At 35.4% G+C, this 15,621-nt stretch overlaps 1 protein-coding gene across 1 annotated transcript; it reads left to right on the top strand.

Moving 5' to 3' along the window:
• The first annotated feature begins 4,749 nt into the window (after window positions 1-4,749).
• LOC127831282 (uncharacterized) lies at window positions 4,750-12,519 on the top strand. The gene is made up of 5 exons (XM_052356258.1): window positions 4,750-5,050; window positions 5,241-5,330; window positions 6,708-6,840; window positions 7,829-8,126; window positions 12,437-12,519. The coding sequence occupies exons 1-5, from the start codon at window positions 4,866-4,868 to the stop codon at window positions 12,517-12,519; spliced, it is 789 nt and encodes a 262-aa protein (XP_052212218.1). The 5' UTR covers window positions 4,750-4,865.
• Window positions 12,520-15,621: the final 3,102 nt, after the last annotated feature.

The raw sequence follows: 15,621 nt of genomic DNA, 5'->3' as shown, positions 1-15,621 counted from the left end.
ACTATTCCAATCGGCTTTCTGTGAATGATAAAAGAAACAGCTGTTCTCCAACCACTCCTTAAGTTTCCTTCAGCGGACTGTGGTATGAACTTCAGGACATTGGTTCCGACAATAACAGGGACTTCCAAATTATAGTCTGTATTCGGAACAACAAGTACAGGTACAAGAATATCATGATTGGGAACTCCTGGTACAATGACAACTGCCTCGATATAACCAATATAAGGTAAACTATTTCCATCTGGACCTTGGACAATGAATTCCTCTATGGTGTGTATTTCTGGTAACGGGTCTAGTTGCTTGTACCAATCTTCACTAACTGTGGTGATCATAGATCCTGTGTCAACCAGGCAAGATGATTTTTTTCCATTTATAGTTACTTCGCTCTCATTTGAATGTCCGATAAGTCTGTCAAAAATGTTAATCTTTGGTGGAGGTCTTCTCTCTACGTTCTCCAGGCCCCCTTTTGTGCAGAACTTTTCTGGTTTAAATCATCTACAGGCTTCGTATCCTCACTCTTTTGCTCCTTTTCAGACTGAACACTTCCTTTTCCTCTACCACGATTGTTTCTTCCTCTAGCATACCCTCGGCCTCTAAAATGTCTGTAGTCTCTGTCTCTATTTCCTGGAGTAGTTGTTTTGCTCTTGTATTCCTCGTTTTCTTTCTGGAGTGCATCTACCTTCTTATCCAACTGCTCAAACTTCTGTATAAGCAGTTTCATCATTTCTTCACTATTGTCATCAGAAGAACTGATAACAGACTGTCGAGCTTTGTACGACGGTTTCTCTTTACCTTTCTCTTTCTTTTCTCTCTGTACCCTTATTTCAAACTCTTCAGCTCTTACTTTCTTCTGTAAATCTGCATAGCTAATGTCTGACTCAAAGTGCACTCTAGTTGCATTCTTCAATTCTTCATTCTGAAGCCCTCTCCAAAATTTCCTTTTCAGCATATCCTCTTTCTCACTTGCATTTATTGCTGTCTTTCTACTTGCTTGTAAAAGCATCTCTTCTAGCCTGAGACCCCACTCAACTATCGACTCGGTCTCCTTCTGCTCTGCCAAAAAGAAATGGGACAAGATGCTATCTCTACTTGCTATGTTTCCAAATGCATCTTCTAGTTTCATTTCTATCATCTCCACCGTAGCATAAGGACCAATCATGTCTCTATCTATACAACCAGTCAATTCTGCTGATGGATTTATTGTAAGCCCACTCACTTGTTCTGTTGTAACAAATGACCGTCTTCTTTGACTCCCATTGTCATCGTGTTGAGATAATATGTCCCTATCTCTGGGTGTGTCAGACGACTCTACTTGAGACATTTGTGCTCTATGTTCCCTTAGCAATTGATCTCTTTGTAAAATTACTTCTCGAATTTCCCTTTCTATATTCCTTCTTAATGCTCTCTCTTCCCTTTCACTGACTATATGATCCTCATCCATATTGAAATTTATCTGGTAGATACAGTTTAGATCAAGTCAAGTATATTAAATCTTATCTCACTGTTTCATTCATAGAAGTTCACCTGATTCAGTACACTACAACTTCACATTCACATATACTAGTATAACTTTCAAGTATATATATATACTCCTTACCACCAAACCATTCAATTTCCAAGTTCCTATTCAATAGCCTTTCTAGTACACCTTACTTCAAAAGCTACTTTCAAAGTAGTCACTTCAATTCAATTTCAACTTCTCAAACCCTTTTCTAACAATGGTACTCCTCATGCACCTCTCAAGTATTATATGTGCACACTTCGATACTTTCACAATTCTTGCAGTTATACTCCCACTTCATCAGCTAACTGCTTTCACTTTCACAGAATCAAACAATGACATTAATTATACACCATACTTTTCAAATCATATATCATGTATTTTTCAATCCACTTGTGACAACTTTCTATCATCAATTGACACCTTTTATATTTTATCCCCAATATTTCAGTTTTTTCTATATGTTTATTATTACATATGTATCTTTACACACTTTAATTTTTATTTATCTTTGCAAGTATTTTATTTTGCCACAATATTGTATGTGTTATTATTTATTTCAATTTATAACAAGTAAACAACACATTTATAGTTTATGTATTTTATTATTGTTGAACCAATATTATAGAGAAAATGTATGTAGTATAGGATATACAACACACATTATGTATTTTATATATGTTTATTATTCAACCAATATTTATTATCTTGAAAAAAAACTAAAAAAAAAATGTGCTCTGGTGATGATTCGAACCCACTTCGAACCAACACTTAAACACTATTACGCTTCTCTAAACAATGGCTTTACTGTCACGGCTATCCCGCCAACGGTAAACCATTGCTTGTGAGATTCAATACCGCCAATAACACGTGACAAACTATCGATAAACTTTGCGTGTTTATTTTGTTCACATGCTGTTAAAATCCGATTCAATCCAAGAAATTTTTCCGACTGAGAAATTTCTTAACATCTATAAATCGTAAACGTGACTTTACGATTTATAAAATGTACACGCTACGCGAAAACTCCGTGCAAACGTCGCGATGGAATTCCAATCATTGACAGCGTTTTGTTTTAATTTTCTACCACTTTCATAATTACAAAGTAATGAATACTGTGTAAAAATGAAAATTTTCACGCATGAATACTGTATGAAATAATATGCATTTACATGCATACAATTTCTATTTCTCAGGCCTTTTTCATATAATTTATTTTCTTCAATGGGTTAATATTAGACTAAAGACTAATCTAGGCAAAACTATACTGTGATCTGTATAAACTAATATATGAAGCTAGGTGTAACTCCTACACATTTCTACTAGATCTTTTTTTCTAGAAAAGTGTTAGTATAAAGAGTGTAAGGAGTATAGCTATAGACTAGAATAAAGAGTGGGATATTTGGTGGCTGATGGTTCTACAATTAAGTAATAGTTCTTCACCAAAAAAAAAAGTGCAAAAGTAAAATGGGTAATTCACACAACAATACACCTTACCTATGTTATGACAGACAGTTGATCACTGACCTATAAACAGCCGACTGACCGCCAGGTATCTATTGTTATACGGAGTTTAAAATGTAGGACTAATCTACATGTGTATATAATCTGAACATATACCTGTCAGTGAGTTGGTTGCATATAAGTTTAAACAATGACAATTATGCACACAATTAAAACAATTTAACCACTTCTATATGAATAACACTAATCACTATGTGTATGATAAACACAATGACACACTAAATAGAGTTTATATGAAATAACTCCAATAACTAAATAGAGTTTATATAGAATAACTCAATTGTTATGATTTAAGTAGTGTCACACATAATGACACCAAAGTTTTGATCCATTAGAACATCCGTAGAATAGTGAGTCGGCGAAAACGATCCTATCCCCGGGGTTAACTTTGGGTATCCTGGCAATCCTGCTAGCTAGCTATACTAGATCTCGTGTGCACACAGTTTATGGCAGAATAAAGGTATGTAGGGCCCACTTGCCTTCCAGTTGATATGTGTACATGTACATGTTGTATTTCTACAAAATACCTCGGTACCGATCTGTGCATCTGTATTCATATCCATACAGCGTCTGTATTCATCTATGCTTGTGTATCGTTACCCCTGCCAGCTTTACTACGTTGGGCGCCAGTGTTACAACATAGGAGTATGTATATTCGGACCATAAACAGTATTAACGAAACTTTACGTTCTCCCAGTATCATATCAAGTCCAATAAAATTACCTACAGAATCATTTTTAAACCCTTGAACTTTACAGTCAATTCCCCGTTTAATTAAATTGCACACCCTCTGGCATTTGATTTACCGTAGCTCAAAAAACACAAACCATCCCAAACAGAATAAATTTCTTTTTCAACATCCTTTTACCAGTGCGTATCTTGCAAACAATAAATATGATAGTCCTTTTCTTTTAAAAAGTTTAAAACATCAATTCGTTTTTTGCTCCCATATAGACCGCGGCAGTTCAACGACGCAATTTTTATATCATTCATTGACAAAATAGGTAGCAGTTGTTTATGAAAAATATTATTATATTATATTTCTTTCGAGAACCACCCAGTCCTGTAAGCTTTTTGAAACTGCCGCGTATTTACGAAAGCCATACGGAAATTTTCCGTGAGTCACGTGGTTAATTAATTATTCATGCATCGTTTGAACGCAAACGAAACTAAAATGGCTGACGAAGGTGGTCAGGAATAAAGTGATTAAGTTAAAAGGCGAAGAATCACGGCCTTACCAGAATCGGAGAAGAAAAGACGGAAAGTGCAACGCAATCTAGAATATTCCCGCGGAAGAATTTATCTGGGAAGTAAACAACAGCGCTGGGCAAGCCTGAAACGGGAGAACAATTTCAAGGCAGATCGCGAGGTCGCCACTTTCCTTATAGACCAGTATGATTTTTCTCTGTATTTACTGTCTTTGCGTAGATTATACGATCTATAAATATGCATACTATGTGAAGTCAAGCTGTAACGCATTTAAATATATATTTCATGGATGTGGCAAATTATAAACGGTTTAACTTATTTATAAGTAATATGAGTGGTGTAGTAATATTGGTGGTGTGTTGCCTAAAGTCGTGTATTTGTTTTCATTTTGATAATTGTATAAATATCGGTTTTTTAACAATTTTACAAGCAGTTTTCAAACCAGACATTTGTGTAAACCGACATATCACTTATATGTATTATTGTGTTGCTAGATAATAGAAGAACAAGTGACTTTGTAACGAGTGATTATTAATATTTTGTGGATGAACTGTACCCCCACCTACTTTTTACAACAGCGTCTCCACTTTCATATTTTGTACATTGTACACATAAAGTTTGTTTCTTATAAATGTCTTTTCATTTCATTTTCAGTTACAAGAATACGGTATTGAGACAGCCACAGGAAACTGGCCAGATTCAAGTTCAAGTGAATCCCACACATTTATCCTCTACACCAGGGCCAAGCCAGCTTCATGTGGCTTCCGGTACCAAGACTCCCTCAGTATCTGGAGTGTCAGGCCCAGATTCAGAACAGTACGTTACTAAATAAACTATAAGGCTAACTCCATAACTTACATGCGAACAGTAAAAAATATGAGCAAAAAGTAACTACATAACTGCCTACATGATTTATCCGTATTATTTTGCTCATGTTATTCAGTCATTTATGAGCGCTTGTTGGACTAAATCAGAAACTATGTTTAGTCCTATTTTCTGTTTACAGATCCCGTGATGTAAAACTGGAGTATTTATCAAAAGCTGGCAGGTCATCTGAAGTAAAGAAATTGTCTGATTCATTTGTCGACCCATTTGAGTAAGTCTTCATCATGTACATGACTGTGTAGTCTGAAACATAAATGTCTATATTAATTTTCTATGCATCCTAGAAATGTCGTGTCTAAGAGAAACTCCTTTAGACTGATATTTGCAAAACTATTTGCTGAACTATTTTGATAACGTAATGCACTAACCTGCTTTGGGTTTTGGATGGGATGAGAAACATTTCAGCCAGACCGGGTGACGGGTTCTTGCTTATATGGCAGTCACTAACAACTGAGCTGTGCGGACTGCCATGCACAAAATCCCCTCTATTTGATTGAAGTCTGAACGGTGACCGCAACAACCTTCTGCAGCCTTGTATAGCCCTGCATTATTGTAATATTTGTGACTTAGGATTGGAGGCTTTTTATGCATTTATTGGCTCAAGCAGGAGAGGTGCATGGTTTTGACCACAGGCGTTCCTTTGAACTCCCATGGTTAGCTAAAATCATCTGTCCTGTCTGTCTTTAAATAAAATGCACCCACTTATACTAAGATCCTTCAAAATATGTAAATGTGCTTTGATGACAAAATATGTGCTCTTTAACATGTCTTCCTTTGACGATCAAGCAGTTAGTTATAAATTGATACAAAATTGTTTCCCCAGCCAAGCACTAGCAGCCTCCATGCAGTACTGACAAATGCAGTTAAAGCTTTGTGATGGTGCTGACATGGTTTTATGCTCCAATAAATTTATAAGTAAAACAAAATCTAAATTTGACCTGGCACTAGGCTCTTGTCAAAACAGGACCTTACAGTCTAGATAATTTTATGCATTACAGTGTATCAATAGATATTACATCAGTTGAAGAAGTGGGATCTGATGATGAAGACCCAGATTATGAACCAAGCTTAACCATTGAAGCAATCCTGTGAGTATTTTTTTTAATTTCAATGGTTATAGTTGTGTGTCCATTTAGAGCACATGTATGTCCAGCATTGTCTGTCACACTCCGATAGATAATGAACATTATTGGTTCTAAAATCAAAGTGCTTCCACCTACAACTTTGAAACTTCATATGTAGATGGACCTTGATCAGTTCTAAACACCATACATATATTCTGGTCACCAGGTCAAAGGTCAAGGTAATTGTAACCTGAAATATAAAACTTTTAACATTGGCTTTTAATAAGATCAAAATGCTTCCACAGACAGCTTTGAAATGTCGTATGAAGATGCACCTTGATGAGTTTTACATGCCAATCACACTTTCTGCCATTTATATGAAACTGCAGTTGCAGCCAAGCGATGGCACCCGTTTGCGGTGCTCTTGCTTTTAAAACTGGCCAAATAATGTATTGATGCAAAATTTGAAATGCTCATTATTGTCTTCGTTATACATGTTTTTCCTATTTCATGTATATATTCAGCCCAAAGGAAATCAACGAGGTTGCAGAGGATGTTGCATATGAGGAAGCAGAATTTGGAATGGAGATTGATGGGGACACTGTTGATGAAGGAGATATGAAGGGAGATGACCACACTACAGCTGGACCAATACAGGTTGTCAATAAAATCTCAAACGACCTCGAATGTGAAGGTTTAAGCCAGTCAACTAAGTGTCTTGTTGATCTTAACCATCTGAAGAAACTGGCTAGTCTAAACATCAACAAATGCTCAACAGTTGGTTGTAAAGCCACAGTCTCTTGTTTTACTAGCTAGTTTTCTCTCCCTGGTGTCAATCTCAAGGTGATCAAGTGACACTGAACTGTCATTCCAAATGCCAATGGTTTGATCCCCTGTCCATTTCAGAAAAATTGTTATAAACATGTATATTATATGCAATTGGCCTATCCATCCATCAGAGCAGAAATAAACCGATTTGGATAGTTTCATCTGACATTTATATCCCTTGCTACAGAGCTTTGACACTTGCATGGGTATTGTCATGGTCAATCCCAATTTTGACTAAGATAAATGGTTGTTGAGGCAGCAGTCACCTGTTCGACTGTTGCTAATAAGTCAGGAAAATTGGCATCTTGTCAGGAAAAAGTAACTTTTTTTGATAGTATGTGGCAACCTAAAGTTATCTGGACAGTAACTCTGAAAGTTTGAAAGATATCAGCTTGTAAGTTCATACAATTATATAGCTCATTGAGAGGAAGTACAGTGACAAAAAATTCATAACTCTGGGTGGCTCCATTTTCGAATTATTACCCTTTGTTCCAAAACCTTGTCTGGACCATAACTCTGAAAGTATGAAAGGTATCATCTCGTAACTTCATACAATGATAGAGCTTATCAAGAGGGAAGTGCATTGACAAAGAACCATAACTCTGGATGGTCCCATTTAAGAGCTCATTGAGAGGAAGTGCAGTAACAAAGAACCATAAAACTGGGTGGTCAAATTTTTAATGAACACCCTTTGTTAAAAATGCCCATCTATGAAATTGGCTCCCATAAGGCCACACATGCGATTATGGATCGCCCTTGTGAATTACTTGAAATATTTTTATATGCACAACTAAAAAATGTTTCAATTCTTTTTCAGGTCTGTGATGATGGACATGCATGTGGCTGCTGGTGTTCTCAACCAATCCTTAATAAAAGGCTTCACAGTGGAGATTTTCTTGTCTGCTCTACCATCCTGACATCTAGGAACAATTATGGGAAGATGGATCTGTGGGCTGACATGCTGCACTTGAAATTCCCTTCAGCTGATCAGTTCCACAGAATCCAAAGCACCTATTTAGTGCCAACCATTGACAGGTACTGGGCCGCTCATCAGCAAGAAGTCATCAGTGAGTTCAAGGACACAGAAGTAATTGTTCTTGGTAAGACTGCCACTTGTACAAATGATATTATGTTTTTAATCAAACACATTGTCATAAAATAATAAAAACATAGTTTTCACTTCACAATTGACTGCATGGAAAAAGAAACGGATGTTCCCAATAAGTCTTAGACTGTATGTTATAGAAAGCCCCTGCCTGTTCAAAGGTTAATGCCATACTTGGTGTAAAAAGTTAACAGTTTTTTGGTAAAAAGAATTTAAATCCATCTTCTCTGGCCTAAACTTTGTCTTGCATTATGGGATTCAATCAAAAGTAAAGGAAGCTTACACCAAGAACCCTTCTTAAAGGCCAAGGTCATACCATCAGACAGAATGCCTGTACTATTTGTATGCCCCCCTGCGAAGAAGAGGGGTATATTGTTTTGCACATGTCGGTCGGTCCGTCGGTCGGTCGGTCCGTCCACCAGATGTTTTCTGGATGATAATTCAAGAACGATTAGGCCTAGGATCATGAAACTTCATAGGTAGATTAATCATGACTGGCAGATGACCCCTAGTGATTTTCAGGTCACTAGGTCAAAGGTCAAGGTCACAGTGACTCGAAATAGTAAAATGGTTTCCGGATGATAACTCAAGAATGCTTAGGCCTAGGATCATGAAATTTCATAGGTACATTGATCATGACTGTCAGATGACCTCTATTAATTTTCAGGTCACTAGGTCAAAGGTCAAGGTCATCTGTGGGAAGATTTCTCTTCTAAACAATCATGCATAGATTAAAAAGAAACAACACAAAAAGGTTATATGTTTTTATAGGTTTTTTAGGTCCACTTTATTCCTACAGTATCAAAGCTATTGCTTTCATTACTTGCAACACTTATACACTATCATTAGGGGAATGTGCAGGCAAAGTTTGGCAACTCTGACTGGCATTTGGACGGAATTATGGGCCCTTTATACTTAGAAAATTGAAAATTTGGTTAAGTTTTGTGTTTTGGTCCACTTACCCCTAACGTATCATAGATATTGCTTTCATACTTGGAACACTCGCTAACTATCATAAGGGTACAGTAAAAGGACAAGTTGCATAACTCTGGTTGTCATTTTTACGGAATTATGGCCCTTTCTTGACTTAGTTACTTTTAATATATGGTTAAATTTTGTGTTTCGATCCACTTTACTTCTAAAGTATCAAGGCTATTGCTTTCAAACTTCAAATACTTTCATGCTATCATGAGGTTACTGTACCTGGCAAGTTGAATTTTACCTTGACCTTTGAATGACCTTGACTCTCAAGGTCAAATTATTAAATTTTGCTAAAATTGCCATAACTTCTTTATTTCGGATTAGATTTGATTGATACGTTGACAAAACTACTCTTACCTGACATACCATAATAGACTCCACCCAAACCATCCCCCGTGCCCTCCCCCCCCCTCCCCCCCCGAATCCCCCCCCTATTTTTTTTAAGATCATCTAACAAATGACCACCACATCCTCACACTTTACCCCCCACCCCCCACCCCACCCACCCCATTTTTTTGAAACGGTTAAAAAACACATATATTTATTTTAATTATTTTATTTTTGAAATACCGTCCAACCATCGCACCCAAGAATCCCCCCCCCCCCCACCAACCCCGCCCCACCCCCGATTTTTTTTTTTGCATTTTTTTTCGCATTTTTGGAAGATAATGTAATAAATGTCCACACCCGCACACTATACACCCCTCTTCACTCCACCCCTCCCTCCTTTGTGATTGAAATTGAGAGTCCCTTCACCTTTAAAAAGAATATAGATGAGCTGTCTGCACCCGCAAGGCGTTGCTCTTGTTATATTTAGCATTATAAATGTACGTATCATGGTTTCATTATGACATCATTTATATTCAATAATATAAAATGAGTCGATCCAAAAATGTGCTATTATCGACATCAACATTTAACTACTTACACTTAACCGGGTGTGTGGGAGTATGTGGGTGTGTGCGCGCGTGTTGTGTGTGTGTGTGTGTTATGCTGGTGCGGGTATGTGCGTGTGTGCGCAAGTTTGCGTCCGTGCGTGTGGGTCTGTGCGTGTGTTTACGTTGTTATACTTATTAAGCGTAGATTATAATAATATCTAAATATGGCTATTGCAATGACAAAATATGTATAAATATCAAGAAACATATACTCTATAAAAAAAACGCACACGAAACGTATGGTACAGCTGTACAGTAAAAAGGTACACAGGTAATTGTGTACGTCCGTCTCTTTGTCGATCCAAATATACGAAAACGAAAAATGCTTAGATCGACTGACGGGTCATCACACTTTTTATTAAAAACGAATAAAAACAAGCTAGCAACAACAGTTGCAAATATTCTATACATGAAAATTGTAGGTTTTGTAATTATATGTTTTAATTTAAAAAAAACAAACAAGTTATCACATTCTCAAAAATCTGATATGAATAAGCTGGAGACAAGTTAGGTTTTGTAATTATTATATGCTGAATTAAGATATTGCTAAGATGCTTTCTGCGCAAATACAATATATATTTATAAGTGCTGCCGTTTTGGTCCGGCATCATTTTACCACGGCGTAATTGTATATAATTGTGTTTTTGAATAAATATTATTTATTAATTAATTTTACTATATTGTGTCACTGTGTTCTTATACCTAAGTTTATTAAAATACTTTATGGTTAAATAAACACAGAGGAAGGTTATGCAAATTTTGATTAAATACAGAATGATATCTCGTTCTCTTTTGAGCGCCGCCATCATCCACGTATTCCCCATGAAAGGGATCCACGTATTCCCCGTGAAAGAGATCGACTTGATGACAGAAATATGACTTAGTTATGATCAGAGGTGGTGATTGTATCTCTTGCACTGTAGACTACCTTATCATTGTTTCAACGAATGGGTTGCTTTCTACTTCCTCTTTAAAAAGCACAGAGAAATAGGTATTGTTATTGTACGGACCACTGACTTTAATAAAGTCATTAAATGATGGTGCGAGTTTAATTGATATAATTCCAAAGTTCAGCTGCCAAATGTCACCTAGAGCTTGTTGTATGGGATAAAGAATACGTTTTGGGTTCGCCTCAGGTGTTGATTTGTACAAACGTGCGACGAAATATTTGATACCGACTAAGCTTTTATTGGTCACTACTTTGAACAACTCAAGCTCCCATTCGCTCAGTCCGTTTCGCAAAAGATCTTGCCCATTTACATGGTCAAATAAGCCTATCACCTCGTCAGAGATAACGATGTCTAATGGTTCCAGTTTAATTAAAACTTAAAATTTATCTCCAACGAAAATAGAAGGCAATTCACATGTGTTGCTCCATCTCAGTTGACCTTCGGGACACAAAAGTGGACGACAGTCATCCTAAAAAAATCTTTAATGTGCAATAATAGTTTTACGGCTAAACCTGAATCAAATTTCATTATAAAGTTGTGCTCAATATTGTTAAGAAGTTTACGGATTCTTTTAAGTTTCCTTAAATCAGTAATAAAAACACAGAATATACAATGACCTTTACATACTAAATATATAGGTTTATGTGATTATATTTACATATATCAAACTATCGGAAGAAGAAAAATTGATTTTTTTATCAAAATGATTATATATAAATTAAATGTTATATAAATTAAACATAAATTAAACAAATACTCAGCACCGTATTTATTTTTTTAAGAAAACAATGAAATGACTTGATGCCTTTGGAAATCTACAGATTTAGCTTTGTAAATAATAAAGTCGACTTTTTTATCTTTTACCTTTCTTATTTTGTGACAAACCATTTTTTCCACCTTCTCTTGAGTCACAGAATGATAGGTATCGTATGATCCAAGAATCATGACAAGATTTCCCTGACGAATTTCTCGAAGTAAATCTTTATCATGGGCAATGCATATATCGTGTACTTTTCTTGTTTTGATATTTTTAGTTTTGCAACAAAGATAACAGTACACGATTCGAAACACTTGGGACTGGAAAGAAGAATGGGCAAATGTTGCATTAAAGCGATGACACTGTTCCTCAAGTTTTAGAAAGGCATCAATTTCCGTTGTCGGATGAATATCCGTGCAGTCTTGAATAACATCCGAGTTGCAAAATGCTGATGGCATATCAATATCTTCAGGTGCCCGAAAAATAAGAATACATTTACTATTTTCTCCTGTGAGAAGTTTCTGAATTTCAAAAGAAAACGAGTTAAGACTCTGTTGTCCAGTGTCAAACGTTGGGCAATTCACAGAAAGTATCCAAGGTACAATGTTACTGTCATGGCAGCGGGCGCAAAACTGGTTGTAATAAATCAAACCTGTGTTGTACGACAAATGCGGGAAGGGATTATCCCATCCAGCTGCCTTCATGCTGCGACACGTATCATTGGCTCCTGGACATTTGGAGGAATCGGATGGATGTAAAGGTGGATTGATGGATTGATGGATGGATAGAAGAAGGGACGGACGTAGGGACGGATTTGGGGATGAATAAAAAATTGCATATGTAGTAGTTTGTTAAATTTTAAACAATAGAACAGCACCGTAATATGGCCTTCAATGATATAGACTCTTTATACATTAAAACAGGTACACATATTCAATGTAATACTCTGTAACTTTGTGTCGGTTTGTTTGAAGTAATGAACTTATGATCTGGACAAATAAAAAAAATATTCATAGCAAGAATGGTATTTAAGAGTTCACTATTAATCTGCGTGTAACAACATCGCAGTCTAACATGTGTAAAATAACTCTTTAGATTAAACCCCTGACATTTAAAACAGCTTATGTCTAATTATTATAACAGTTTTAAATTGTAAGTATATTTTAGCAGTGCCTATACCTTTGCATTGGCAAAAAAGACTCATTCACATAAATATTGCGCATATTCCAATGACAGTCTTCACTTTATTCTGATCATCCAATCTCACCAAAAGCTATGCAACGCTTTCTTTACATATTTAGATTGCATAATTGAGTTTGAATTGTGTCCGAAAATGTAAGGCCATGTATTTAAACCTCATATGTAACTTAATGTAAAGATTCCTTTACAATCGAGGTGAATGTTTGAAATAGTCTTAAATTAAAAAAAAAAGCCGTCTTCAGTAATACAATTAAACTGATATGCGCCATAATGATGGAATTGAGATAACTACCGTTTGTATTTATTGAAAATAAACGTTGCTGTTACGTAACATGGCCTTTTGCTAATGCTGCGGAAGACTTCTTGCATATGCCATTTGAAGGCTTATTTCTGACAAATCATATGAAACATACGAGCTGAAAAATTATAATTACACTTGTCTTTCTAATTTGTTTGTATGTTTGCGAGTTTGACCGCCGTCCAAACGACTTCGGTCCATATACTATTTGAGGCTGCCTGGATGGTTACTATTCTGCCATAGGGCCTGAAGTGAGGTTTTCTATGTCTTATATAGATGTTATTTGTGGGATTTAGTGGAATATCGATTTTATTTCACTCGTGATCATAAAAAGTATTTTTAATGATAACGAATTTAATTATTGGAATGGAATCATTTTTGTTGATTTTCTCTAACAAAACTGGTGATGTCATGTTTTAAATAATTGTTTGATTTTTTTATATTCTATCTATATGTTTATTGCAATAAGAGCTTTCCACAACTTTTTTTGTTAACACTGATCGTATATTTTTTAGTTTGATTATATTTTTAAACAATAAATATCAAAATATGTTCATGCTTGCACACAAACATTAAACAACCAAAAAAATCATTGTTGAGGGAACAGATAACTTTTGACTATGATGTGCAATAAAAACGAATATTCTTTATAAAGATCCCACAACTGCAATTTTACTTAACATTTTTTTATCCTTCTCTGCAGCAATAAATTAAATCTAATGTAAAATTGGAATTTAAATCAATTACTGTTTATCCACACAGTATTATGAACGTGATTTAGAAGCAAAAGACATGAATGTAAAGAAATAAAATTTTAACAACCATAGTTTAGTTTGCCTCTAGTATAGACGATAGCGAATCTAGTATAGACGATAGCGAAGAAGAAGTACTTGAACTTACAATACTAGGTCTAACTTGCACGTGCTTATGATGAGAAGTTTGAGACTTGCATGGACTCATCTAAAGACGCATAATGGTACATTTTTGGGGGGTAAATTAATAGTGTTGAAGCAATATTTTTGGCTAGGTTCCTGAAAATTAAAAACTGTCAAAAAAGCTTAAAGGGATCTTTTCACGCTTTGGTAAATTGACAAAATTGAAAAAAGTTGTTTCAGATTCGCAAATTTTCGTTTTAGTTATGATATTTGTGAGGAAACAGTAATACTGAACATTTACCATGATCTAATAGAGCCATTATATGCATCTTTCGACGATTTTAAAACCTAAAAATTATAAAGCGTTGCAACGCGAAACGATTGAATAATTTGGAGAGTTCTGTTTTTGTCGTTAAATTTTGTCAAACTACGAAGATTGCTTATATAAGGTATAAAATACATTCAATATGTGTACTTGGCGGAATAGCTCAGTAGGCTAAAGCGTTTTTACTTCAGGACTCTGGCAGGACTCCAGGGGTCACTGGTTCGAAACCTGGTCCGGGCAATGTTCTTTTCCTTTTTTTAACTTTATTCTTGATTTTTTACTGGAGCTTTTACGATCGAATGTTTACATTTATCGGTATAAAGCATTTAATGAATAAGTTAAAAAATGCCAAAATCTGTGAAAAGACCCGATAACTCAAAATGTATACAACATAAGGAAATAACTCCAAGGTTTCGGATTTAATAAAGAATTTGTGTCTGGAAATTTGGACGGAGGAATGGATATACTAAAATATACTATGACATTCCCCAAAAATTGTGTCCAGAAATTAAGACACAATATGAAATTATAGTTACCAGTTATTAAAGTGATATTATGGGCATCTAACAGTTTATAGGTGTCTATCGCAACCGTTGTTTATTTTTGGTGTTTTCACTCCATATACACTTATATTTGTTAATACAGCATCAACTTACTAAAACAATATCCCAGAAAGAGAAAAATAATGCATTTTAATATCAACTGTACTTTCGTTTAACAACTGATAATGCATGTACGATGTGAACCTAAATTTTGTTTTAGTGCAGATTCGTTCATACGACACAAAGACACAATTTTGTTTTACGGATCATTTCGGCTTAGAGGACTGGGTGGGTGACGTAAGAATATCGAATATAAAATATATTTTTTATAAACAACTTGTAGCGAGATGAGTTGCAGATTATCGGTCAGTAACCACATTTTAACCAACTCTTTTGACCTGTTAATTCTTTTCAGCTCAATTCAACAGTGAAAAATGCCCATAAAATCACTTAAAGGTCCTAAACCTGGCAGAGGAATGCCTTAAGGCCATGTACAATACATTAACGTTATTGGTTAAATAATTGTGTTTACCGGTTACAGACAATTGTTTCACCCAACAGCTTAAGTAAAACATATGAAAAAATGTTATTTAAAATAAATGGCGCTTAATTTACAAGAACGTGCTGTTATTCGTTATT

This window comes from Dreissena polymorpha, chromosome 5 (assembly GCF_020536995.1).
Source record: "Dreissena polymorpha isolate Duluth1 chromosome 5, UMN_Dpol_1.0, whole genome shotgun sequence".
NCBI lineage: Eukaryota > Metazoa > Mollusca > Bivalvia > Myida > Dreissenidae > Dreissena > Dreissena polymorpha.
This window is presented reverse-complemented; position numbering and strand designations above follow the sequence as displayed.